Source organism: Microplitis demolitor, chromosome 7 (genome assembly GCF_026212275.2).
Source record: "Microplitis demolitor isolate Queensland-Clemson2020A chromosome 7, iyMicDemo2.1a, whole genome shotgun sequence".
Classification (NCBI taxonomy): domain Eukaryota; kingdom Metazoa; phylum Arthropoda; class Insecta; order Hymenoptera; family Braconidae; genus Microplitis; species Microplitis demolitor.
In genome coordinates, this window is record NC_068551.1 from 20,956,353 (window position 1) to 20,968,884 (window position 12,532).

The 12,532-nt window shown below is 31.8% G+C and overlaps 1 protein-coding gene across 5 annotated transcripts in view; it reads right to left on the bottom strand.

The window, feature by feature from the left end:
• Positions 1–12,532, bottom strand: part of LOC103574415 (uncharacterized) — a 140,543-nt gene that overhangs the window by 88,586 nt on the left and 39,425 nt on the right. For 3 of the 5 annotated variants that reach the window (XM_053740729.1, XM_053740727.1, XM_053740728.1), the window contains one exon: positions 7,928–8,128. The exons of the other annotated variants lie outside the window; for them this stretch is intronic. In XM_053740729.1, the coding sequence (XP_053596704.1) occupies positions 7,928–8,051 (124 nt within the window). In that variant the 5' untranslated portion in view covers positions 8,052–8,128. The remainder of the gene's footprint in view (positions 1–7,927; positions 8,129–12,532) is intronic. 5 annotated transcript variants of the gene reach the window in all.

Sequence of the window (12,532 nt, forward strand, 5' to 3'; positions counted from 1 at the left end):
TCCGCAAGGTGAAGAAGAGTACATTCTCACCTTACAATCCCCTTTGTTACGAGCATTTCTCTGTGCCATTTCTCGACGTCGTGCTCAGCTATCACTCCTTTCTTCATCTCTCTTCCCTCTTCTCTCTTCCACTTTCCACTTGCCCCCTCTTCCCACCCCCGTAGTCTAAAACCTTTTCTCCTTTTCTCCGACAGTAGTTTAAACTAAAAAGAGAGTTTTCGCGTACGACTACTTCACTCAGCTGTCGTAGTGTTGTTTATTAAAACTTCAAAATTAATTTATTTTACGTGCGCATCTCCGTTTGTCACGTGCTTTATTATTTATTATCCTTTTGCACGGCTGCCTGCCCTTAATCCGCTCACTCGGAGCATACCAGCAACTGCCGTGTGACAATGTTTATGTATACGTGTGTTTATGTTTAGATGCATAGTTATACAGCTCTGGACAGACCCGGACCAAGACCAAGGCAAAGACAAAGCATCCAGAGCGTTTTGTAGAGACGTATTTTTCATTTTTTACATTTTAATTAAAATATCATACATATTATTGTCTGTTTAATATGTTTATGCTATAATTAATACACAGCAATGCAAAAACATGGCAACATATATTTATGTGTGTATGTATAAGTCCTTAAACCACAATAGTTTAAATACTTGCGTCGGACGAAACCCCTTTTATCCAAACATCCAGTCGTCTTTTATTCCTATACCATAATCGCTTACAATACGGCATACACCGAAGTTTTAGGTTTTCGCGCGAGTTATACCTATCTCGTGCACTTATCGCGAAAGTTCGGTTACGAGATTATCACGCCGGAGGGTTGCGCTGAGATTTATGCTAAAAAAAAATAGGGTGTAGAGTTCCGTGTGCTACTTACACTGGGAAAAGGGGGTATTATATTTATTTATTTTTATTTATGTGGGAAAAAGTCGTGGATGTTAAGAAAATAATTCCCTTTTTTTTAAATTTAATACTGGGGATTTTTAATTTTTTTTAAAAAGAAAAAGTTGGAGGAACAAATTTTCTATGGACGTTGAAAAATAAATTTGAAAATTGATGAATGATGATTTGCACTATTTATTTCGCGGTTGCATTTTGACTCGCTGTTCGTATGCGGTGTTTGTGCATCGGCATTTGGTTATTCATGAAGACGAGAGAAGTAGACAGACAACTCTGAGATTACTAGACCAGAATCATTCTTCAGCTCCATTTCTCACTGAAGAAGTCAGAGCGGGTGAATGTAATGGTGAAGGAAAATGAGTGGAGGTTACAACCGAGTAAATACATCGCGAGTTATTTATCGCTACTCGACTTTCCGATACTGCCGGACTGGTACCGAGTGACGGCTCCGACTCTGCAGAAACGATAGTCGTCTGACACTGATTTATGTCCTTACTTAACTAGAATTTATTAAAGTATATTTAAGATGTATGAAAAGATGCCATGGGCTGAGTAGATCTTTGAATGTTTACGGAAATACGATTTTTCATTTTGTTCATGCCGGTAATGGAAAACACTGTAAGGTCACTCGGATCTTACTGTCGTTCCGAGGCAATTGATTTTTATTTTTTTGAGTTTACTCGAAACTATATACTTTGTAATGTTTTTTTTATCATCAAATCCGCCTTGTCAATACTGCAGATGATAAAAAAAAATTTTTCCACGACGTCGACAATCGAATGTTAAATTTTTCCCATTTTTTTTGAGCCGGCCCATTTTACCAGAAATGAAAAATTTTTTTTTTAATGATAATTTAAAATTTTTTCATTTTCTTGGAATATAACAGTAGTAAGGATTTAAGTTACTCGGGATAAAAAAAATAAATTTTATTCTTAAGGTCCCGTTTTACCCAGGCCTCCCCTAATGCCGATTTATTTTATTCTACTAATAATATTTGACTGCGGTGAATTTTTGACTACGAAAGTGTGATTCAAAGATAAATTATTCAGGAAAATTAAATTGATGACTTTAATATCCATGTATATATTTATATAATATAAGTATGTATAGCAGGTCATTATTGAAATATCTTGTGAATGTTAAATAATTGATTAACCGAAATGTTGGATTACACAGCACTTTGGAGGCGATGTAAATTTAATTTCAACGTGTCAAATTTTACGACACCAAGCATTTAACTATTTCTATGACACGTCGGCACTAATGAAATTGTGCTCCCTCTAGTACTAATAATTTATCGATGCTCGATAAAATAATTCCTCGAGTAAATAATAATATTAGTTTGAGGTAGAGCGAGAAGGTAAATGGAAGTAAAAAATAAAACGAGGGTAAAGTCACTGGGGGGAAAAAGTCTCTCTTGAATCTAAAAAAACTAAAAGACGTATTAGAGGATGGCTCGGAAGTGCACACAAAGCTGAACAACCTGCGAGACAAGGAGACGTACGACGACGGTGAATTAAGGAGGAACTTCCCCGCGAATTAGAGAAAAGTATACCTACGCCGACTGGTTCTACGATCAGAACCAAGTTCTCTGTTAATCTCCCGGAAAACCCGAGGGACTCTTAGCTTCCAAGAAGACTCTGACTACTTTTCTCTTCTTAACTTTTTTATTCTCCTTCTTTCTCTACTTTCTATTCGCACGCTTACTTTTTATTGCCCATTCTTTCAATTTATGTCTTGTTGTTTTACTTTTTTGGGGCTTTCTTCCCATAGTTAACGTTGATCAAAATCACTTTGTGAATTTGTAAGCTATCAAATGTTTAATTTACTTATTATGTCTCTTTAATTAATAATTATAATAATTTTTATATTTACAATTTGAATTATGAACTTTTTAAAAAAAAATTCAAAAAGAGTCCGACCGGTTTTATAAAACTCTAAAAAAGTCTGGGTATCTTAAAAAAAATAAATTGAGGTTAGATAATAATAATAATAATAATAATAACAATAATAATAATAATAATGATAATAATAATAAAGTAGATAATATATGAATTAAAGGATAATAATTATAAAAATGGACAGTTAAAAAAGCACTTAACTCACAGCGTAATTATAAATTCAAAGAACAAAAAAAATTTTACTCCAGCATACGCATCAAATAGATTATTAAATTCTATATGGAATGAGCTCATATGAAAGTACATTTTAATATACGGAAGTCGTTGACAAAGAAAACTAAGTAGTTTAACATGACGTATTCAGTCCGGTCAAAGGATGGGAAAAATTGTTTTATTAAAATTTTTATAAAACCAAGCGCCTAGACACGTTGGCATTTTAAAATTTTCTCAAGTAAATTGGTCAGCTGTAATTTTTAAAACAACAGACTTGGAGGGACGTCTCGTTGAAAAAAGCCCGGGAAGTTGTAAACTATTTTTAATACAAGTTTTTAACCAAGTTATTTTTATTGAATTAGCTGAGTAGAGAAGTAAAAATTTATAAAGCTACAAGAAACGTGAAAAATAGATCCTGGTGTAGGATCTCTCGATAGAGAGTTTGACACATTAATTCGTTTAAAAAGACAGATATTTATAATTCTAAGAGCTGTCACAAGATTAAATTCAAATTCTATCAAATATATGTTTCGATGACCTAGTACTCTTTGCTCAGAAATAAATTAATAAATTTATTAATAAGAAATTCATTATTAAGACTTCTATTGAACTGAGGTTTTTTTTTTAATCTCAAACTCTTTTACTTGTAAAAAATAGTGTAACTAAAACATGCAATTATTCAAATTTTTTTTCAGGTTTATTTTGTGGAAAATTGATTTTTTTTTCTTTATCTATCGATTAAAAATTTTTTTCAGTATTTCCAAAAAACAAAAAGATACAAAGTATTTAGAGTAAGAAGTGAACTTTTGCTCCAGCTCTCGCTTATCCAAAAATTATTCTCGGTATTTTTTAGGCGAGAAAAAAATTATTGAACCAAGAAAAATTTTTGTCTTCAATTCATAATACAAAATATTTCTTGTGCCGAGAAATTCTTTTTTTTTTTTCTATTGTGTATTAATATAATATAATTCCAAGGAAATAAAGTTTTATGCTATCAGTTATCACCATAATTTTATCAATCTACTAAATTGCATACGTACATAAGTAGATCTGAGAATAGCGATAAACGTTTTCCATTCACTAATGATCGATAAAAAAAGTCACCTCACCGGGAGGCAGAAAAGTTGAATAGAGAACGGCGTTGACGTGGATGTAAGCCAAAGAGCATGGCGGGCACTAAGTGCCAAAGAGCAAGTGAGTAAGAATGCCGGAGAACACAACGTCGATATCTGGGTATTTGTTACCTTCATTACTAGCCGAGCACGCCATAAGAAATCCTCGGGAAATCTCTCGGAACATGTAATTCACCGAGCCGTTAATCGAACCCACCCCCTCACTTCCAACTCTCTTTTCCCACTCCCACCCCAATGTCTTCATGACGCGACTATTTTCGGCATTACAGATAAAAACTCGAATTAAACCCGGGGAATAAGAATTTACTACATTTATTATTCTTTCTCCCGTCACTTTTTATCCCTTTTTATTCTTATACAATTTTTAAATTATTTTTTCTCTCTTTCTCTACTCTTGAATAATCAACTCGCTCCCAACTCATTACTTTGAATTATTCCTATAATATTTTAACACTTGACTTTTAAAAAATCGATATTTTCATTCACTACTCATTTATTTAAATTTCTTTTCACTCTATTATTTATTATATAGAATTCAATACTTTCAGAGTAATTAAATAGTTTATTATGAAGCGGATTGATGAATTTTTATTCATTTTATAGATGAATATATTTCTGACTGACAATTGTTTCCCTCACTTTTTAAATTTATCAAATTCACCCTGAAATTATTTTTATTGTTATTACTCGTGAATTCATAAAATTTAAAATTGTAATAATAGAAACCCTAAATCCTTTTATCACTATTTTCATAATTAAATTTATTTATTGCTCATTAATATATTTATGACTTGTATATTTATGCGAAAAATAAAATGTACGTTTTTTTTAAAACTTTTAGTCTTAAATTTCCCGCATGAAAATATCATATATGATAAATATAAATAAAAAAATATATAATAAATATGAGACCATATATGTGGCCAAAAACGATACATACTACATATACAACTCATTATATATAATATAGTGTTTTAATATAATTAATTATATACGTAAGTTTATAAGTTAATACATATATGTAAACTTATAAGTTAGCACACATATATGCATATATATTCTGAACCCAATGTTTGAATTTTATAACAGAGAAAGGAAGAAAGAAAAAATAAGATTTTATTTATTCTTACATATATGGGGATACTTATACGGTTCTATATATCGAAAAATATATCAAAATTTACCAAGTTAAATACATGCTACATATATCGTACCATATATTGATGAATTATATATGTATTTTCATTTGTTTCCATGCATGAATAACGTTTATTTTTTAATATATTAAAATATCAGTTTTCAAATATATAAATAATATATTGAAGTTATATGAAAATATATGGAATCATATAAGAGAAAACACATATAGAAATATAATAAAATCGGCTAAAATCTATATAAAGTTCTATATAAGATTTCATGTATTGTCACATATATATTTATATCTAACATGTATTATTTTATATATGTTCTTCATGCCTGATATTTTTATGCGGGTTTATTATAAATTATATTTTTTTAATTACATTACTATACTATTAAAATTTTATTAAAAATTTCAAAAAACCCATATTTTTTTTTGGCCAAAAAATATTTTGAGTTATAATCCAAATTTTTTTTTTCTTTTTAACATAAAAGGTAAAAGCACTATATATATATAAAACGGATATTCGAATTGAAATAAAAGGGTTTTCAATAACTTTAACGGTGGCATCCCGGAAATTAAGTGACGTTGTGACGAGTCAATAAGTCCTGGTGAATAAATCGAATAAAATAAAGACATTGAATGAAGAAATAAACTTTATAAAGTTATTACTATAAAAATACTGCCACAACTGTTTCTCAATAAGTATCTCAATTCTCCTGTTAAATGCGCGCGTTAAATATAAAATATTGTAAACAGAATCAAGTTAACTTTGACTTGCACAGTACACTATAATTGTTGTTCATCCAAGCGGAGTGATTAAAAAAAAAAAAAAAAAAAGATTAAAGTATGAAAATGTAAGTATAAAGATGTGAATAAATTAAAAGCATTCTTCAGAGTAGGGCATCAGTTTTTAAAATTAGCTTTGACTCCGCGAGAACGTGTAGTACAGCCAGCATGTGTCGGGTAATGCATGGAGTAATAGATCACAGAGCTCGGTAAGCCGAGCGTGGCTAACCTGGGTTGTATCAATTCTAAACGAGCCGCGTAGTTGTTACACATACTCTCATTCAGGCTTACAAATTACCATCGATGGCGCTAACTAAACGACCACTGCTACTGCCACTGCCTCTACCTCTGTCTCTGGTGCTCGTACTGGTACGGGGACTGCTATAGCCCGACTCGCTTCATTTGTGCGGCAATGAGTTTAAATAAAATAGACGAAAGAAAATAAAAAAATTTGATAATCAATGAGCCAATTAATTACTGGAGAATTTCTGGCAGCAGCTGGTACTCGTGTTCCTCGCACTAGTTCTAATACTCCATTCATCTTAGGAATAAAAAATTTTATTTTTAATTTATAACAATTAGTTATAATTATTTTGATTCATTATCTCGCGGAAAATGAGATGGAAAAATTATTTTATAGAAATTAATTGTCGGATGTGTGTTGGAAAATTGATTACCGGGAACTGTTTAAATTTTTTTCACAAGTATTTTCGACGAGTTTTAGTCTCTGAGTTTTAACAAGTGATTAAGTATTCATTTTATTTTAATTATTTAAGTGAATTGTTAATTGATAGTTTATAAGGCAGCCGAAAGAATTGAATGCTTTGTGAATAAAAAATTGAGCGATTTCGCGTGAAACTTCAATAGTTAACATTTAATAGTCTTGTCGAAAGATTTTATGGTTTTTAATGAGACCCGATTATAATTTATGTTATTTCAAATGATGGTTTTCGATTAAATTTTTATTATTCTGATTAAAATCTGTTCCAGACGACTGGAATATTATTTAGCGATAATTTTTTAAATTTTTTAAGCCGGGTCATCTTTGTTTCAGACTCTCAAAGGGCCATTTATATTGAATTAACCGAAGAGAATGTTGCTTCATAATTCAATAGCATAGCTTAAAAGATAATTAATTAAACAAACAATTATAAAAGTCAATAGGTTTTGAGTTCATGAGACACGTAACCTTTAAAGCGAAAATAGAATAACTAATCAATTATATAGCAAATGATTAACAAAACTTACGAGCATGAATTACTTTATGTAATAAAATATATTCAAATGACTGAAAAAAAAAAAAAAAGAAATAAAGATAATAGGACTTTTAACTAGAGTAATAATTAAACATTTCCATAATAATGTTAGTGAACATTTAAGCAGACTATTGACACAAGCGAGCTCAACATGAACCAGCGTGAGTATGACAGACATGACGGCTGCGGCGATGCAGTGGCAGCAGCATACTGGTTGCGCCAAAGAGATGGATAAAAAAGTGCCGTCGAGATAGAGGCGCTCATAATGGCAGGTATTACGGGCACTTAGTCACTTTTGTGTCGAGAAGGGTATTGTTCTAAGACAAAAGACGATAGGATTCCCCGCGGCAATTCTACGGCAGTCCCATACGAGTTGTCGCAAAGGAGCTCGTGATAATATATATCTATATGTCTGTACCCTTCACCCTTTACCCTTCAACTTCCAGCCCTCCCTACTGTATCATGGTGAAATTAAACCCACTGCATTGAATGCCGTTTCAACCCCAAAGCAACGTCTCCCTCTTTATTCTCTCCACTAAGCAGAACGCATGTATTTTCCAAAGAACCTACATGATACATGATACATACCTTCTCCCCCTCCATCCCCCTCTTCGCCGATCCCTCGAACAATAAATCCTTTGTATCTCATCATACGCATCGCTATCTGCTGGCCTCCAATACCACGGGAAACTTGGCGCCATATTTTTTCCATTCTTGATTAATATTCCGCTTTTGTTAGAACTCCCTTCTTCCCGTACGCCGAAATATTTTTCATTACGCCGCCGTAGTCTGAAAAATATAAAACACCAGCAATAACGAAAGTTAAAAATTGAATTGCACTTGGCTCCGACATCTTACGAAACACAAAACATATGCATAAAATGAATAAAAAATAAATTATCTCGAGTTCTCTGTCCGTAGCGGCACAGTGAGCTGCATAATTACACAGCCGGAGTGTCTGACGGGCGGATAAAGAAGTAAATATAGAGAGAGAGCGAGATAGCGGTGGAAGAGGATGAGGGTGAGGATGAGAATCAAGAGCTGGGGCAGGAGGCAGGGGGCCGAGAGCTGGGTAGAGAGAGGGGGATAATAATCTCTGACAAGTTTGAGAGAAAGACAAAGGGGGTATAGTTGGTTTTGTTGGGTGAGATGCAAGACAACTCTATTGTGTGTCGGGAAAGTTGTTCAATTTTGTGTTAAAAGTGTTTTGTAGTGTGCGTCGGTACGGGTACGGAGAAGTAAAAAAATGAATGAGCTAGTTGGAGGAGAGAAGGATGCCCTCTCGCTTTCTCAGTCTTTTATTCTCGTATGTAAACGGCACACCGCAGACTATTCGACGTAGGAACGGAGCTCTTTCATCTTGTACATCAAAAGGCAATTCGCGAAATTATGGAGATTTTTCCGAAGAGTTTTCGTAAAATCGACGTCGTTGTTGGCCTACGTCTGACTTTGCCTTTGACGATTTCACCATCAGCCCACATAACACATCTACAGATATATATATATGTATATATGTATATATGTATATATGTATATGTATGTACATGCAAGTACCTCGTGCTCTATACTCTGCAGTCGGATATAGAAAGAAATTGCAGTGGGTGAAAGAGAAGGATAGATTTTTTGAAAATGAGAGGTTAGCGGTCTGGTCTATGATGGATAAGCCTTTGGGATCTAACTCGACTCTTCGGATCTGTAATCTGTGTTATTGACTATATTGAGTGGCCCCGACCTCCACTTTGTAGCTAACTTCCCGGCTAAATCAATTTCGCGTTCTCCAATCAAGTCAATTCATAAAAAAACATTTCATTTCGTGTACATTCATGCTTTTCATTTTATTACTTTTTTTTTTATTTATTATGCCCATGCCCATGTCCATACTCGTGTATGATGTGTACAGTAAATAAATCAACAAACAATTTTATTTGCTCTGGTTGAATAATTCGCGAACAATTTGCATCAACCAATTGTCGAGGTTTTACTATTCTATAAACGTTTTGCGGTCCACATATTCGAACAGTAGATTTTTTTTTTAAATTATGTCCAAGTAGACATTTAAAAATATATATAATTATTTTGTTCACGTTTATTTGTCAACATTACTATTATTATTATGGGAGGTATGATTGTATGGCTACACACTTATATGTGTGGGAAGTGAGTTATTTAAATGTGGTGATGGTTAACTCGTGGAATTACGGTACTGGGATAGTGGAAATTCCTCCAAGTGTTAAATGTATGCGCGTTGGCATTCGTTACCACTCAAATATATATATATTTGCAAATATGTATAGTAGACTGGGTAAAATTGGTACTTAAAATTTTTATACTTTTTAAATTAATTGCATTTTTTTTTCTTTTGCCACAAATTAATTTAGACTTAATATTAATTATTTTATTTTTTTCCATTATTTAATTACTGGTATTAGTAAATAATAAAAAAAATGTGGTACAGTTGAACATAGGAGAGAGTCGCGAGATTAAAAAAATATTAATTCCTCAAAATTCTCTTTTACTACAAATACATATAATATTTTGCATAAAATTATAACCTTTAATACGAAACTGGTAATATTATTAAATATATGACCTACTTCACGTATTTCTGCGTTTAAGTAAATTATTATTGTTGTTATTGTTATCATTATTATTATTTTGAGAATAGAGTTCAAATTATTTGCATAAAGTTATTGTAATTGAGAAAACACAAAATTTATAACACAATACTCGGGTATAAATATATGAGAATACATGCATAATATATCAAGAGGTTACATTAAACAAATTGACTTAGTAGAAAATAAATATAAAATTTTTGCTGTACAAAGTGACTGCCTAACAAACAGATCGAGAGAATTATTCAAAGAGCGAAGGATATTCTCTTAGATATTCTCGGGCATACCAAAAAAAAAGTTTGCGGTTGATTTAAATTATTGAAAAAGTTCATTTCTTATTCACGAGTCCCGGAAAATTGTGTGGTCAGTGGAATACAAGAAAATAAATTATGTATAGTCAGATATTAAACGGTTGGATTTGTTCGATAAAATTAGTGACCGACTTGTTAATCCATGTTTTTTTTTTTTTATCAAAGACTATAGATAAATTTTTGTCTAAATAAGGTTACAAAAAGCCCGTAACTTTGCTCCTGTTGAGGATAGCCTACCATAACACAAACGTTTTTTGTTCATTATGATGCCCTCTAGTAGGAAAAGCCATAAAAAGTCCAAAGAAAAATTTATTTTTTGAGAAATCGACATCGGGCAGATACGGGCAGATGCAGGCAGATGACACTGTCTATGCAATTTTGTAAAAAGTGGCCCGTAACTTTGCTCCTGTTGGGAATAACTCATCATACCATAAACGTTTTTTGTACATTATGATGCCTTCTAGTAGGAAAAGCCATAAAAAGTCCCAGGAATAATTTATTTTTTGATCTGAGACCCATATTAGGTTTTGGTGGACATGAGTGGACATGGGTGGAAATGATTTTCTATGAAGAGTAGCCCGTAACTTTTGCTAAATTAGGTTATAAAATGTCTGAGAATGTTTATTTTAAATTAATTAGATTTGGATGCGATCTCCAGAAAAAAAAGTGACCTCAGTGTCTCGACTTTTTTTATGTACGAATTTTTATTATTTAATCGAATTTTCAGTCAATGATTTGAAGGCAGTCGATTTTTCGCAATTGAATAATTTTCTGATTTTAAGCAAAATTTTATTGCTGGGCATGTTGGTCATATTTAGTAAATTAATAAGTCTAATCATAGGATTTGGTGATTTCCCGAACTGATAGAAGTATTTACTTGATATTAATAAGTGTATCTATTTGAAACAGTTTTTCAGCCTTATTTGGCTGAAATGAGCGTTTATTTGCCTCAAATATAGATTTATTCATATCATATTTGAGTGAACATCACTGGGATTTTTGACTGCAGTGCCACTTTCTATTTACAATACCTTTCAGTATACTGTCTAGTGTAGCAAATTCAAAATATAATCAACTAAATATTGTTTTATAAATAAAAAAAAAATGCTGAATATTTTTTAAATTAATTACTGTGCGTATTATTTTCTTTAAAAAAATAAACTTAAATGGGACTATAAATTATTTGTCATAACCCTACTTAATTAACTTCATGTGTCATTTCCTATTCAAATAAGCCATTTATTAACTATTAGGAAATATTTATTTGGTTCCAATAAATTATTCTATCAGTGCATAAGAAAAAAAAATAAAACTTAAATAAGCTGTAAAATAATTAAAATTAGATCACTTATCGAGAGAAAATCCTCACATTGATTAGAGGAACACATATATATGTATCTACAAGAAATTCTGAACGGTGATAATTTAAATAATTTAAATGTTTGTTGGCTCGGAATAAGTATTTCAAGCCAAGCAGATAATCCATTGTGGTGTATACGCGTACAGCAGCAAAATTTCCTTGTCCCCGTATTTCACTCAGCAGCACTCACGAGTCCTCGATTTCCCGGCAGCAATTAACGTTAATTCTCATTAATCTGCTTCCTTCCTTCAGCAATCTTCATTCTATTCCTTTGACCTTTAGTTAAGTCTCTATTCTCTTTCTTCCTCGACCCCCCCCCCCCTCTTCTTCCTTTTCCTCTTTCTCTTCAGTCTTACTGTCATTCAAGTTAAAATAAGATTGTACACTGTCTTATTCTAATCAGCTCTTGTTTTACTAGTCAGGCAATAATTAATTTTATTTCATCAGTAGTCAAAGTACGGGTACGACCAGACAAATTTTATCAAAACTTTCTACGCTGTTTCCAGTATCAATACTGATTACTGATCATTCTATTATTTAAAAATTAATTTTTCTTTTCTAGTATGTCCATAATAAGACAAACTGAACAATTATTAGATTCTTTTATTTATTATAAATTTGTTTTATTTATCTCGATGCCGACTTTGACAAACTCCTTGGTTTTTCTAGATTTAATTACTCTTCTGTATTAATTTAATTAGTGCCGAGCTAATTATTCAATTTAACAATATGAATTTTAATTAAGTTAGTGCTGTAGTAGAAAGTTTAATTACTTTTATTATTATTTTATTAACATTACATCAAAAATATTAATTAGACTGTAAGCAAAGCTTGTAATCACAGTAAATTTAATTAAAATTCATCAACAAAAGAATTATAATTCATAATTTTCACGCGGATTGGTTTG